General features: G+C 33.5%; 1 protein-coding gene across 1 annotated transcript; it reads right to left on the bottom strand.

Moving 5' to 3' along the window:
- Positions 1-1,395: 1,395 nt before the first annotated feature.
- On the bottom strand, positions 1,396-14,126 carry LOC140442079 (general transcription factor II-I repeat domain-containing protein 2-like). The gene is made up of 2 exons (XM_072533151.1): positions 13,960-14,126; positions 1,396-1,888 (listed from the first exon to the last, which is right to left on the bottom strand). The coding sequence occupies exons 1-2, from the start codon at positions 14,124-14,126 to the stop codon at positions 1,396-1,398; spliced, it is 660 nt and encodes a 219-aa protein (XP_072389252.1).
- Between the last annotated feature and the right edge of the window lie 1,909 nt (positions 14,127-16,035).

Here is a 16,035-nt window from a genome sequence, read left to right as displayed (position 1 = left end):
AAGTAGGTACTGAGCTCATTTTAACCATTTAAACAAAAAACACACAATTTACCTTCTGGACCTAGAGCTCCTTTTCTATGCTTTCCAGTGTTTATCTTTCTATCAATTGTACGTGCTGGTACTCCATATCTTCTTTCTGCTTCTCGTGTTAATATCTCACCGATCTGAAACTTATTTATTACTAGGTTTAATTGCTTATCAGTATAATTGCCCTTGTGCTTAGCGGTTTGCATTCGAATGTACTTCCTCGGCATTGTAAATTTACCTCAACAACATTGAAAACTTTTACTTTTTTGAATTAAAAGTTTAATGCCAAATAGAACCATTATTTATAAAGTATAAACCAAAAATTGCAAATTGCCGTAATAGACTAACAGACTATGTGACTCTGTACATTTCAATAGTTTGTTATTTGAGATATGCCTACCGCGTGACCTGCGGCATCTCCCATACTTTACCATATTAGTGCCAAAATAGAAGAAAATTACAAATTCTATTGTTTTTAAATTGTAATGGTAAGTATTAACTAATAAAATAGCAATAACACTCAAAATTTTTAAAGAATGGAAAAGGAAAGTATTTTGGAAGTGTATAAACATTTAATTCCTATTTCCTGAATGAGGAAAATCGAATGCCAGCCTTTTAAATGATTCTTCAAAAATAACAATTGACATATGTCATTAGAAAATTAAGATTTTCAAATTATCGAAAAATTGCTGAATAGAAATTCAATAACATCCAGACTATGCAATATAGGAGAATGTTCTTAGTAAGTCTCCACTCATCAATAGAGCGAAAATACTTGCAATATTTACTTTGTTTTAGTGATTATTTGTTGTTTTGGAAAGACAACAAATAATCACTAAAACAAAGAATCTTCCTGATACTCGATCAGGGCAGCTTTGCTACTCTTAAAAACGTCTGCTGCCGCGCTGGTCCATACACCATTAAGCTTGGGTGAAAAATTGTTACTTAACAGTTGGCACAACATTTTCAATTTTGTGGAAATCAGCAAATCGTTTTTTAAATCAAGTTCATCAATAAAACGTGAGAACTGGAGAACATCAATATCTTTAGTACTATCACAAACGAATTTAAGGAGGGGAAAATGCAAAAGTGCTGCCTTAATATCCTCAGAAAAAAGTTCAATCTTTTTAGAAAAACTCCTAACATCTGTCAGAAGTTCACAAACAAGTTTCCCTTGCATTGTAGTTTTAAATTCAAGTTCAGATGTCTGAAGATATTCGCCAAAAATGCGATAGTTGCAACGTTTTCTGTGTCCAAGAGGAAGCCCAGATGGTCATTTGCAGCTTCATTATCTAGTGGACAGAAATTCTTTTATATTGTCAAGTATTGCAAAGAATCTTTTAAGCACTAAACCTGTGCTCAGCTATCTCAGTTATGAAGAAGCAAATCTTCAAACTGAGCATTAGTATCTTCTAGGAATGATTTGAATTGACGATGCCTCAAAGATGATTTTGCACATATAAAGTTCACTATCTTCATGACAGTTTGCATTTTACTGTGAAGATTTGGATTTAAACTGCAACACAACATACTTTCGACTATCGCTACTTGGTTGCTGAACCAAACTTTTCTACAAATAACCATCGCTGTAGCGCCGTCCGTAGTGATTGAAATAACTTTTTTTAAATCCAAACTATCCTTGCCAAAATAGTCCACCACAGCCTTGTGTAAATCCTCTCCTGTAGTAGTTTCTGACATTGACAAAATGGTCAAAAGTTCTTCAACAAACTCTTCACTGGTTCTGTCCAGATAGCGCATGAAAATGACAAGCTGTGCTGTATCTTTAATTTCGCATGACTCATCCAATACCAAAGCAAAATATTTATTGACAGCTAATGTTTGTTTTAATACCTGCCAATACCTGTGTATTCCTTGTACTTAAAGTAGTAGATATTGGAATACACCGTATAGTATCGACCACATCCTTTTTATTTTCAAATAATGAATTTCCTGCTTCCAGAAAATACTTTTTGACGATAGCTCCATCACTAGATGGTTTCATATGTTAGGCAAGCGTTCAGGAACTGCGTAAAGAAGTCTCAGAACATTTTTCTTGATCGGTCATTGATCGCCTAATAATTTCCGTAGATGTAGCGTAAACTCTCAAGTTTACAATCGTAGACTAATTTTCGAAACCAAATTCATGAGGCCTATTGGGCCGAATATTGGGCCTATAATAAAGCATTCGATAAAGTACGACATAAACATTTAATGAATGTCCTGAAATCAAAGAAGATTGACTACAACGACCTCAGGATCATATCAAATTTATACTATAAACAGCGAGCAAAAGTACGTGTTAACGAACAGCTGTCAGAAGAAATTGAAATTAGATGTGGAGTAAGACAGGGATGCGTATTGTCGCCAATTCTTTTCAACGCCTACTCCGAAGAGGTCCTGAAAAAAGCTCTTGAGGGTGAAACAGCTGGAATAAAGGTAAATGGAGTTCCCATTAACAACATTAGATATGCGGACGACACTGTGATTTTAGCCGAAAACATTGAAGATCTTCAGAGACTGGTAACCAGAATAGCAGAGTATGGAAAAGAGTATGGTCTAACAATGAATGTCAAGAAGACGAAATTTATGAGAATATCGAAAACTCAAAGAAATAACGAGAATCTTCTAATAAACGAAACCAACGTCGAACAAGTGGACAAATATGCATACCTGGGAACAATGATTAACTCCACAAATGATTACAATCAGGAGATAAAAATAAGAATAGAAAAGGCTAGAGCAAATTTCAACAAAATGAGAAGAGTTCTATGTACCAGGGATTTAAAACTGGAACTAAGAGTTAGGTTGGCGAGGTGCTATGTTTTTTCGACCTTATTTTATGGAATGGAATCCTGGACCTTGAATGCTACATCAATGAAAAAACTGGAATCATTTGAGCTGTGGGTGTACAGAAGAATTCTGAAAATATCATGGACAGAACACGTCACAAACAAAGAGGTTCTGAGAAGAATGAACAAAGAAATGGAAATTTTAAATTCAATAAAAACAAAAAAATTGGAATATCTCGGACATATTACACGTGGAGAGAAATACACCTTGCTCCAACTGATCATGCAGGGAAAGATCCAAGGAAAGAGAAGCATAGGTAGGCGTAGAATGTCATGGCTGCGCAACCTGAGAGAGTGGTACGGATGTACATCAAATGAACTTTTCAGAGCAGCCGTCTCAAAAGTTCGAATAGCTATGATGATTGCCGACCTCCGCCGCGGAGATGGCACTTGAAGAAGAAGATTGGGCCGAAATACGTATAAGCGGATGCGTAAGCGCCCTGTACGTGAAATCAAATCTTAACTGTCTTTTCCTTTTTATTTCGATATACTCTGTACGAGTGCTAGAAACCAATTCGCTAAGAATTTTGCTTAGTTGAGGAGATATGTTGTGGAATGCAATTTTTAGATTCCCCATGTCTCTCTTAACATCTTTATCAACGTCTGTTTTGCCTTGAAATTCTTAGAAGGCACAGATTAAAGCGGAATTCTTGAATTTGGTTTCGAAAATTAGTCTACGATTTTATTATCAGATGTCGCTACATTGCGTCTATACGAAGTCATGTTAGAGTTGCTTCCTAAGACAGAAAAGATTTATTTCACGTTCAGAGCGTTTGCGAAAGCCGTTCTGATGAGGCCTATTGGGCCGAAATACGTATAAGCGGATGCGCAAGTGCCCTGTACGTGAAATCAAATCTTAACTGTCTTTTCCTTTTTTTTCTCGTTTACTTTTACGAATTAGAGTTCCTATTCTATATTTTTCGTCAAATATTTTATCGTAATGCCGTTTAACATTCGAACTTTTAATTATTGCCATAGTCTGATGACAAATCAAACAAACAGGTATTGCTCCAACAGCATTGCAGGTCTGGCAAAGTAAAACAATATAAATCTGTCCATTAAGGTTGCAAGTGCCTGTTTTTTTATTCAATTTTTCTTTTCTTCTTATCCATATTGATATGAATGTAAAATATAAACAACGCTCGAACTATATGGAAAATAACACTTATTACACAAAACTACAAAAATTACAACACAAACAACAAGTATTAACTACAAACACAATAAAAAGAATAAAAGTGTAAATAATACTCAGAATGACGACTGATCAAAGACTGCGATGCGACAAGCAAAACTAAGACTGAGGCTAGGGATGCGCTGATGGGCGATGTTCATTTATGATTGATAAACATCCTATTCCTTGGCTCGATGGTCGATGTTTTGACATCGATATTTAGGTATTCGATAACATCGATGCTAAATCGATGTTAAATGAAAATATCCAACATCAACTCCAGTAATCTTTAGTTTTATTAAATACAATATAATTATTATAAAATTTCACAGAATGGTTACTATGTCAGAAATATGCAAATTGAAATAATGTTGATATACTTGATATTGATAATGTTGATTGAATAATGAAAGACAAAAAAATTTCAAAATTTGAAATACAAAAGAAATTCATTTTATTATGGTTCTATTACCTGAAATTTTGGAAAAAACATTTTTGTTTTATTATAGACTGAATAATTTTAGTGTTCAGACAGCTTCCCTATTGTAGTTTACTAAAAGATTATTTTTAGGTAGGTATAGTTTGTTTCACGAAAAATAGTTGAGTGCTTAATGATTACCTGAGTTGATCCTATTGTGTATACAAGAGTCTCTCAATAAACTACCGAAGTACACAGGGTCGCACTTCAGAAAGTTTGTTATTTAATATATTTCATTGGTAGCTGTGTAATACATGATTATAAAAATTTATTAAATTATTTCATATGTTATTTTCAGGTTGTTCAAGTGAATATACTTGATAATTGAACAATTTTTAACATGAAGAAAGTAGTTTTTTTGTTCTACGTGAATAATTGTAGTATATGGATCTAAATTCAGAAAGGTACTTTCCTTCACACTTTTTACAGGCCTAGGACTGTCAGCAAAAAACTGGCGTGTTTAAAAGTTTTTGCTCTTCCTAATCGAATATCGTTAAATATGTACAGTAATAATAGTTCTATTTACAGTATATACATACAAACGAATACATAATGTACAAAAAATAGATGAATTGAAAAAAATATATAGAAAAATATATACAAGTTAATATTTACAAAAAAAAAATACCCAAAATAACCAAAACATATTTATGAATTCCTAAATACCTAATTCTGTTTCGCTGTCGCTATCCTCTTCAAGATTAATCACAATTGGTTTAATTATGTGATTCAAAGTAACATACGAATTTTCTACGTTCAATACATGGCGTACTGAATTTTTCCAACTTTCTGGGGAGATATCATCAACACGTTTCCTTATTAATTCGACTACACTACCACTTAAAGTCGGAGAAATATTTTGTGACCTAACATTTGACTTTAGTTGGTGCCACATATGCTCTATGGTATTAAATAAACAATAGTAGGGCGGAAGCCGTAACACTGTATGTCCCATGTCCTCGGCCAATGCGTCATAAACATATACTTTTTTAATAGAAATTGATTTTAACACTTCTAACAGTTCATTTTTTAAATACCTTTCTTCAAAATATATATCGTTTTGTAACAGGTAGTTTTGAATTTTAATTTTCGTGTTATTTGCACTTGGAGACTTATGTAATTGACGACTGTGGTAACTTGCATTGTCCATTACTATCACACTATTTTGAGGAAGGTCAGGTATAAGACAATTCTTAAGCCATTGCTCAAAAAGCTCTGCCGTTGTATCCTCATGGTAGTTCACGCAGGAGTCTTTAATGTTCTTTGCAGAAAGCCATAAGGCATTTTGGACCCAACCATTTTCTTATCCTGCATGTAAAATTGTTTTTTTTTCCCTTTGTTTGATGGAGCTTTTGTTTGACACCTGTTGGAAGAATCGAACCATCCTTTGGATGGTGTTTCATGAGTGTCAAACCATGTCTCGTCCAGATAAATTATTGGTCGATCTTCTGTACGGTACTTTCTTATGGAAGTTATATATTCAGTACGCCACTTTTGTAAACGATGGGACTCCATAAGCACTTGCCTTTTGTCCATTGTACGATATCTGAAGCCCATTTTAGACAAAATCCTCCAAGGACTAATGCGACTACAGTTTATTTGTGTATCATCATTAGTAAGCCGTTGTTTTAAAGCATCTAATGTAGGTATCCGTTGCTCTTCGTACATTGTGTAAATTTTTCGTCTTATTAAGTCCTTATCACTTTCGTCAATACATTTGGTAGAACCGGCATCCTTACGCTTCCTTCTTGACTTAATGGGATTTGATGTAATTCTTTTCACTGTGGTTAGAGGTATTTTCGTTAAATCAGATATTTCACTGGTAGCAGTATTAGCAGTAAGTCCTCTTGTAAGTAAAGAACTATATATTGTTTTTACGATTTCTCTAGCGTCAGCAGATTAATGCTTTTTCTTTGCTGGAACACTGGAAGAAGCACCATCAATGTTTTTCCACGGACGCCACATAATGCTGTTTTATAGGTATAAATAGGTATAACACTGGTAACATTTGTAACACTTTCAACTAAATGAAACAAAATGTATATTTAAAAATTTCTCATCGGTTTTATATTCTTTTACAAATTATACAGAATAGAGGGAACCTGTATAATTATTCCAGGAAATACTTTCAGAACGATCAACAAATTTATTGTGGTCATTAAAAGATCAACCATTGATAGTGAAACTCACTGTTAAAATGTTTACAACTTTATGAAATAAAATGTATTCTAATCGTTTTTATAATTTTATACGATTTTTTAATCGTTTTTATATTACCAGGAATTTATTATACAAACAAGATAACGACACTCCACAGTAGCTTCAATTTTACCTGAATACTTACCTGCTTAACTAATGTTGACTAAGCTGGGGTACTTGCGGTCGGGTTTTATTGCAAACATTAAGCACTCAACCATTTTTCGTGGAATAAACTATACTTCCTGAAATTTTGGACAACCGTTTAGCCGAAACATATTGTTTAGATTTTGATTATAACAAGCAGTCATTTGGTGACTGCTGGACTCTATAGTACTGGTTGTTTTGTAACTTCAAGCCAAGAGATTTTTAAATCCACTTTTATACCTACATCTTAAATGTTTTAATTTTTTTTTCCATATGGAACAACTCGGAATACATATAGCCATCAGTATCCTCAGTGTACCTTAGCTTGTTTATAAGGATTGTAAGGCTTTCCGAAAAATGTGTTTTTAATTTTGCTATTCATAGAGTTAGTCAACAGTTCCGTTAGTTGGGCTATAAAAACGATCTCATAAATAGTAACTTGTAAAACGTTCGAGATACATCGTTTTGAGATATATCGGAAACATAATATCCAACTCTCTCCTACCAAAACACCCACGGCAAAGCAATCTACATAACACAGACATCCACTACTTAAGTACTAAATACTGTTTTGTATTATAAAGTTGACGATAAGACTATTATTTAACTTTTGATGGGCACTCGTGTCGTTCGCTGATTGAAATATTGTTAAAGATAAATATTATCATCCTTTAATTTCATTGTAAATAATTTATTGCTGGTTTGTGCGTTATTTATAGCGTGTTTGACATCGAAAATTTTGCTCTTGGCTTGGTGTGGCCGTTGATCTTGGACTTAGCAGGTGTTATGTTGTAAATCAATAGTTCATAGTGTTGGATCCTAATGCAGTATCAATTGGGTTTTAATTAATTTTATATAGGTATATATAGCTAGTTTTATTGATCGTAAGAGAAGAAAAAAAACAGTAAAAGCTATAATAACTTACAAATTTAATATACCAGCAATCTGTGTATTTAAGGATAAACAAGCAAAATACAGAAGAGAATTTACTGCAACAACTATATGAAATCATTGAAAAATTCCCACAAAATGAACTTAGAAAAAAACATAAAAAAGTAATTAAAATAAGTCTTATAATAATCATTACTTCTATTGAATGGTTACTCTCACACAAGAAATTTATAATAAATGTAAAAAAACAGTTATGTGATAGTGAACTGTCATTTTCATCTTGTTTGGATAACGTGAGTAGTAGCTTATAATTATTCTTCTTCCTATGCCGACCCCATTAACGGAGGTTAATGTCTGTCTGGTTAATCTCTGTCTTTTGCAACGTGGAATAATTCGTCTACAGTCATGTTTGTCCAGTCTCGAATATTTCGCAGTCATGACTTCCTCTTTCTACTTATTCCCTTTTTGCCATTGACTCTACCCTGCATGATGACCTGCAGAAGACTATATTTATCATTCCTCAGTATGTGTCCAAGGTATGCAGTCTTGCGTAATTTTATTGTTCTCAACAATTTTTTGTCTCGACCCATCCTTCTCAGCACTTCCTGATTGGTGACCCTGGCAGTCCATAGAATTCTCCGATATATACAAAGTTTAAAGGCTTCAAGCTTCTTTACTATTTGCGATTTTAACGTCCATGTTTCTACCCCGTACAATAGTTGGGACCAGACGTAACATTCAACAAACCTCAGTCTCAGCGCAGTATTCAGATTTTTGTCACAGAACAATTGCTTGAATTTTAAGAACGCTGCCCTTGTCATGTCTATTCGTACCCTGATCTCTTGGTCTGGATCTAATTCTGTGTTGATGTAAGCTCCCAGATATTTATATTTTGTCACTCTCTCTATTTGCTGTCCACCAAGGGTTAGTTGTTATTCATTATTTATTGAACTCGGAAACCTAATAGCCATTCGGGGTCGGAAAAAACAAGAGTTAGCCAAGTGAGACTGATAGGAACGATTAAAGACATATCACTCAAAACAAGTTGAAAAAGAGTAATTTGTGAAGGCTCTTATGATGTGCCAGGTGCGTTTCATAAGCGTATAAGTATTAATGCACCTTGTGCTTCCGCTCATACCTCGGGACCTTGACTACAGACTGTATTGCTCGTCCAGCATGCCATAGCATGGAGGATAGGGTGCGCGTCATTTTTTACAATGAAGACACTCCAACTCCATGGCCTGACAGTAATATACATACATACATATATATATATATATATATATATATATATATATATATATAAGCATGGAAAAGTTGTTACATGTGTTACCTTAAAAAGATATGTAGCAGTCAGTGATATTAAAGTTGTAAAGACACTTAAGTAAATGGACATTATACGATTACGATGTATAAACAATAAATTGAACTAAATAAGTTAACAATTTGTTCAATCTAAGCACAGCAAAAACAACATGTGGTTTTGTTTTTTATATAAAAAATGTATAAGTAAAAAACATTGAAAAAGAGAATGAAGAACTAAGAAAATCATAGATGCACTTCCAACAATACAGCAATAGTTATGATTTGATTTTAACTTTAGGTAGCATTATTATATTAATTAATATTGAAATTGAATAATTTAATTACCACTCCTGGCTTCTTGAATGCTGCCGGTAAAATGGTGTTTTATTAAGACAACCACGCCACCAACGCAAAAGACAGTAGAACCTTGAGGTCATTAATTATGACAGAACAGCAAGGTGAAATACCAACCCTAATAATAGAGCAGTTTATTTAAATGATAAGATGAGTTTGGGTGACAACCTGCTTGTAAGGAACCAATAAATGAAAGGAAAGGTGGTTAATAACACCAAATTTCCCCCATTGATCGGCTAAGAAAAAAAAACAAACAAACAAGTGAAGTCAAACCAAAAACTCATATAAAAATCGTCAACGTTGTGGCTGGTTAATCAGCCAGGTTAATAAGATCAATTATAATTTACAACAGTCCAAGGTTCATACACTTGGAGCTGCAAATGAAAAAAGGATTACATGAATCCTTTCAATTATATAACTGTATTGAACTATTTGATTAAAAACAGTTAATACAAATCTGTGTATATGCAACACGAGACTAGGTCAAAAGTAATGCAAGTTGCATAAGTGTAAGATAATATATGTAAGAAATATTTCCTATATTCTATTTTATATTTAAATTTATTTCATATGTTAATAATATATGTGTGAATATGCAACAAGTGACTATGTCAAAAGTTACATAAGTTTAAGTTAATATAAGTAAGAAATATTTCTTTATTTTTATTTTATTTGAATTTATTTTAATATGTTTATATGTATTTAATTATTTAATAAGAAAATATGGTAAACCTGTACACCTTAAATGACAATGATAAAGTAAATAGCTTAATAAGCCTAATTCTGCAATATTAAAGCATGATATATTTGGCTCAAGTTACTGATATCTGTTCTTTTGTTAAGAGTATTCGGGTGTTTAAGTATTAAACACATTTCCAAAAACTGTCTTTTGACGAGATTACGTTCTGTGCCAAGAATCTTAACTTCATTAAAGTTTATCTTATGCTTGGTATCAATAGCATGCTGGGCAAGAGCACAAGTATGTTTAGATAAATTGATGTCACTACGATGTGTAGTAAGGCGCCCTTTCAATGATCTCCCAGTCTGACCTATATAACATGAGTCACACTCAGCACAAGATATGTGATAAATGGTATTAACTTGTTCCAGAAGGGAGAAGGGTGTTTTAGTTTTTGAAAACAAATTTCTAACAGTCTTAGCATTCTTAACAGCGATTTTCACAGTTATGTTTTTTTGTTTATAAAGTTTAATATATAGTATATATAAAGTTATATATATATATATATATATATATATATATATATATATATATATATATATATATATATATATATATATATATATATATATATATATATACATAAATACGTTCAAACTATCGGGTATAGTGGTCTATAATAAAAATCTTTCTTTTTTCTAAATTACTCAATATTTCGCTATTTATTTAAAAGCTTCCTCAGGAGTAAACTAAAAACAATTTGAACATTACAAAAAATGGCGTACAAATACATTTTAAAACACTTATAGAATTTTAAAAGATTTCGCAAATAAAAACTGACATTGAAGTATTTGAAATATTGAATGTCAAGATTAAATTGTCTTAAATTGATGATATATATATATATCATCTTCTACATTCATTTTGTACCTTGTTATGGGCCCACCTCTTCTCAGTCATCAGGTCTTCATAACTACAGGAAATTTTTAGAGTGCTATATCATAATTATATTTTTATAAAATTGCTTCAACTTCAACAACTTCAACAATTCCTTTTAACCTTTATGGTACCCATATACCCAAATTACCCATATTTTTCATTTAGTTATAACTGAACTGTGCATCTGGTTGAATCATCGTGTGGGTGTCCCTGAAAGAAGAAAAGAGAAGGGAACAATTGAGAAATATTAAAATTCAGTTAGAGTGCTAAAATATTGGCTGAAAGTTTTATATTAAAAAAAAACATAAGTTATGAAATTATTAAAAGTACATACAATTAAAGAAGCTTTTTGAAGATGGTTCAAATCCAGAGCAGAAGAAAAAGTTTTGCAAAACTTAAGGATTGGAGATTGACCAAGTAATTTTCAATTAGTTCTGTAAAGCTAGGAATAAATATATTTCCGTATCTGTATCTCTAATTAAAGAAAAAGCCTTAGAAGCAGTAAGAAATTTAAAAATAATGACTTTTAACGACGCAAATGGATGTTTGGGTTCAAATCGATGTGGTTTATCAAAGACTCAACATATACTTTGCTTGCAAGCAATTTGGCTTGGAAAGAAAAGCTAATAGTAAAAATTCTTTTACCTTCGATTTCTTATAAAGCGTCATATTTCTTGTTGTTGGTATAAATATGGGCTCCAGATCTTTTGACAAGCTCTCCCAGTGCTCGTTTTTAATTCTTCTTACAAGTGCATGTGCTTCATTTCTTGTTTTCTTGTCATCGTCGTACATTTGTTGTGTCTCCTTTAACATGTACTTCGGGTAAGCTTTTTTCTCTTTCTTGTATTTTTTTTACCTCTGTACAGGACCACGAAATTTTCATAATTGTGCATTTAAATTTCCTTGTCTGAATAATTCTACTATAGCATTATTTTTTTGTCTATTTTCATCTCATCTGGGAACTAATATCTGTATCTTTTAAACCCTGTTTTTGGAACTTAAATAAAAAAGTGTATTCCCGATGGTTGCCACACTTGAGTTCCCACAAAACGCAACAGGATCCATCATTACCAAAAACTAACGGGAATTCTATTTCAATTAGTGTCGAAGACCCTTTACATCATCACAGAACGCCATCAATCATTTCGGAAGCTGTCGTTGTCTTTGTGCATAGAAGATAAGGCGTGTGGGACGATAGGAGTGCATCCCAGTAACCCTTGACAAGCCGTCGACGTGAGTATAACAAACAACACATGCAATTCTTTTGGGAAAGGCGGTTTTCTGATTGGCCCAACAGTTCCACCAAATATTAATATAAGAAGTTTTCGTGTAACTTCTATTTGTTACAATATACAATAAATATTAAATATAATCAATACATGGGAAAGTATAATGACTCAAATTAGATAATACAATCAGACAAATAGTGTGGGAAAATAGTAGCAAAAATATTATCTGCTATAAATTAGAACAGGCAAAATAGATAACGATATAATGATGGGTAGAAAATCCACAGAATAATAAAAGTAAAATTTATTGGCATGTCTCGCAAAACAGAAAACCAAAAAAGGTATATCGATGGAAGGCAACCGTATATACGTATTTCTGACTATTGGTCGTCTTCAGTACGGTGCAGCCAAGAGTTAGAAAAGGAGTACGTTAATTTGGGAAAGGATCACTACAGGAGCAATGCAACCAATATGTAGTATTACAGTTAGAAGACCCTGATGGTTTCCAGGGCCACAACTAACAAGAACCACGGAGGAAGCTACAGCTTCCTGGGGAAAGGAATGCCAAACGTTGAAACGTTTAAATCAAATGGAAAAGGATAATGTGAGTGAACAATAAAAGTAAAATGTAATGGCATGTCTCGCAAACCAGAAAACCAAAATAAAGTAGTGCTTTGATAAATTAAAGAACGTTTTCGGAATCAATATTCCATCTTCAGTGTTGCTACTAGGTGGCTTTAAACATGTATAGAGCAAAATCTTATAAGTAATAGCCAAATATGAAGCAAAAACCAATGGAAAATATTCTACTACAACTTTGTAAACAATTTTCAGTTTTCTCTTGACGCCACTTTTATTACAATATTTTTTATTCTATATCTGTAGTGCAATCCATTCCGGAGATATGGCACAGAGCCTTTCTTAGTTGGCTATCCTGTATATTACAATAGATATAAAAAAAGTAAAAAAATATTTGATACAATTATTCATAATTCTTTCAATATTTCTTAAAACAATTTAAAAAAAACCTTGAATTATCTCATTTTGGTGGAATTGAACGAACAATCTAAAGAATTGTTTTTCATTTCACTTTCCCAGAATCTCACCCGACAACATAATAAAGTACCCACATGCGTCCATGTCACTTCTTTTCTCTTAACTATTAGCCTTGGTAATTGAAATCGTTCTCGTTCAAAATATTGTTATAATGTTAATATAATCTATAAAATCAAACATTATTACTTCCATTTGAGATTTGCAGCATTTTATTATGTTTGTTTGAACGTCTATAAAATTAGAAAGGTTTTTAAAAAAGTCGAAGTATTTTTCTTAAAAAGATCTGTCAAATAACAACAATGTCATAAACCAGTCAAGAGCAGAGTTTCACAATGATCAGTACTTGGACCACTACTCATTTGTATCTACACCAGTGATCTTCTGCTCATTGTACCCAGTAAAGTTTCAAAACAAATTACATGTGAATCCTATTTTTACTTAACATGAAAAACGTTATTTTATCGTTTCTTTACTTACTCGGTAAGGCGAAACGCGTGCGTCGTTCGCTCACGAGGTGGCAACTGTCACTGTATTCTTGAGCTAAGGGCACGGAGTGACGTTTCGTGGTTCCGATAAGGCTTGCTTTTCGGATACCTGGATAGCGTTAGTGTGATTCGTTTTGAACGTCAACTTACCTCCAGCCTGATTTGAATTCAAGGACACTGCCAGGTGGGAAGTTTGACTGGGGCGGTACATCTATCAAAAAATAACGCAGGTATCCTAAGGCCAGCTCAGCGAGGACAGAAACCTCGGGTAAAGCAAAAGGATGAAAACTGGCTTGATCCTGATGTTTAGTATGCATAGGGACTGCACAAGCAAGGCCTATCAATTCCTTTTTGTTGAAAAGTTTTCAGCAAGAGGTGACAGAAAAGTTACCACAGGGATAACTGGCTTATGAAGGACAAGCGTTTATAGCGACGTGGTTTTTTGATTCTTCGATTTCGGCTCTTTCTATCATTGCGAAGCAGAATTCGTCAAGCGTTGGATTGTTCACCCATAGACAGGAAGCGTGAGCTGGGTTTAGACCGTCGTGAGACAGGTTAGTTTTACTCAACTGATGACTCGTCATTGCTATAGTAATCTTGCTCAATACGAGTGGTATTTGGTTGACGAACCTGCTCGAGCGGGTAATGGTGCGAAGCTACCATTCGTGGGATTATGCCTGAAAGCCTCCAAGGCCGTATTCTTTTTAGTCAAAGATGGCAACGTTATCTGTTGCAGTTCCGAGAGTGGAAAGGCTCAAAACAATGTGGCTTTACTAGGCAATCGTAGTTTGCTGTGGTCTAAAGACCACATCTTTAGACGTACGAATATGGGTATTATAATCTTTTCGATGTTGGAACTCGGAATTGTCTGTAGACGACTTACATACCTGGCAGGGTGTTGTACCCGGTAGAGCAGTTTTCACGCTGCGATCTATTGAGACTCAGCCCTCAGCTTGAAAATTCGTTTTGTCGGTTAGACGAGACCCCTGATATTAAAAAAATTAAGCCGTTTTCGAGAAGTATGGCATCCTGCGACTCATAATGCAAGGAAAGATAGATGGCAGAAAAAGCATCGGAAGAAGACGAATTTCATGGCTTAAGAACCTGAGAGAATGGTTTGGATGCAGCTCAAAACAACTATTTAGAGCTACTACCTCAAAAATTAAAATAGCTATGATGATTGCCAACGTCCGTAACGGGGATGGCACCTGAAGAAGAAGAAAAACTTACAATTTAAGCAAAATTAGCGTTCACCTATTTAATACCTAGGATTAAAGTTAAAATTAAATCTGCCATAACTTTGGTTCTAGGGTATCTAAAGGCTTTTTTAAACGCTTAAAACTTTTCGTTGAGATTTAATATTGCAGAATAATTAACCAGATGAGAAAAATCATTAACGAGCACATGGGTTGGATTACTTATGAAGTAAACAGCTCAATCAGTATTATCAGTTTACAAATGATAAAAAAAGCGTTTTCGAAAAACTGACAATTTTTACACCGCTGTATCTTCGAATCTACTAAATGGATTTTAATTTACCAATACTCGTTAGAAAGGTATTTAAGAATACTTTAATTAACTAGTTTTTACGTTTTTTTCCTCATTTGGTTAAATTTTGACATTAATTTGAAATTAATTTAAAATCATAAAATTTTGTCAGTTTTCTTTTCGTTCTTCTTGACCTATATAATAAAAATCATCTTTTGGGGCATTGGAAATTGTTTCATCAAAAAGTTGACATTATACCAAAAAAATATAAGAACTTATGAGATTAAATGGGTCCACAGGGCTCAAGGATATGCCAGATTCATACACAACCCTCCATGTACAAATCGGTATCAATAGAGTGTTTAACGTTATTTCTGTATCCTTACTTCTTCACATACTCGGACCTACACAAACTCATACACAAAACGAAGAGCGAAGGTGTCCTGCTATTTTCCACTTCAAGTGGTAGCTACAAAAATAACAGGACGTAGATTGGTCAGCCAGGATATAAGTCTGCGTCCAGGGTTCCCTTGCCCCTTAATTGCCATGTAGAATCCTCTGCAGAAGTCTTGTAGAAGAGAGTTAAGAATTTTTTTGTCTCTTATTACCGTCTAGAGAATAGTTGTGTTAGTTGTGTAGTGTATATATGAGTCCGTTAACATATATTGGTAGCATCACAGTTCAAATGCCTCTAACCCTTTTAAGGCATGTTCTGCTATTCTTTTGAATCTCTGGCTT

Source organism: Diabrotica undecimpunctata, chromosome 5, assembly GCF_040954645.1.
Source record: "Diabrotica undecimpunctata isolate CICGRU chromosome 5, icDiaUnde3, whole genome shotgun sequence".
Taxonomy (NCBI): Eukaryota; Metazoa; Arthropoda; class Insecta; order Coleoptera; family Chrysomelidae; genus Diabrotica; species Diabrotica undecimpunctata.
Note: the sequence above shows the minus strand (reverse complement) of the source record. Positions and strands in the feature narration are given on the sequence as shown.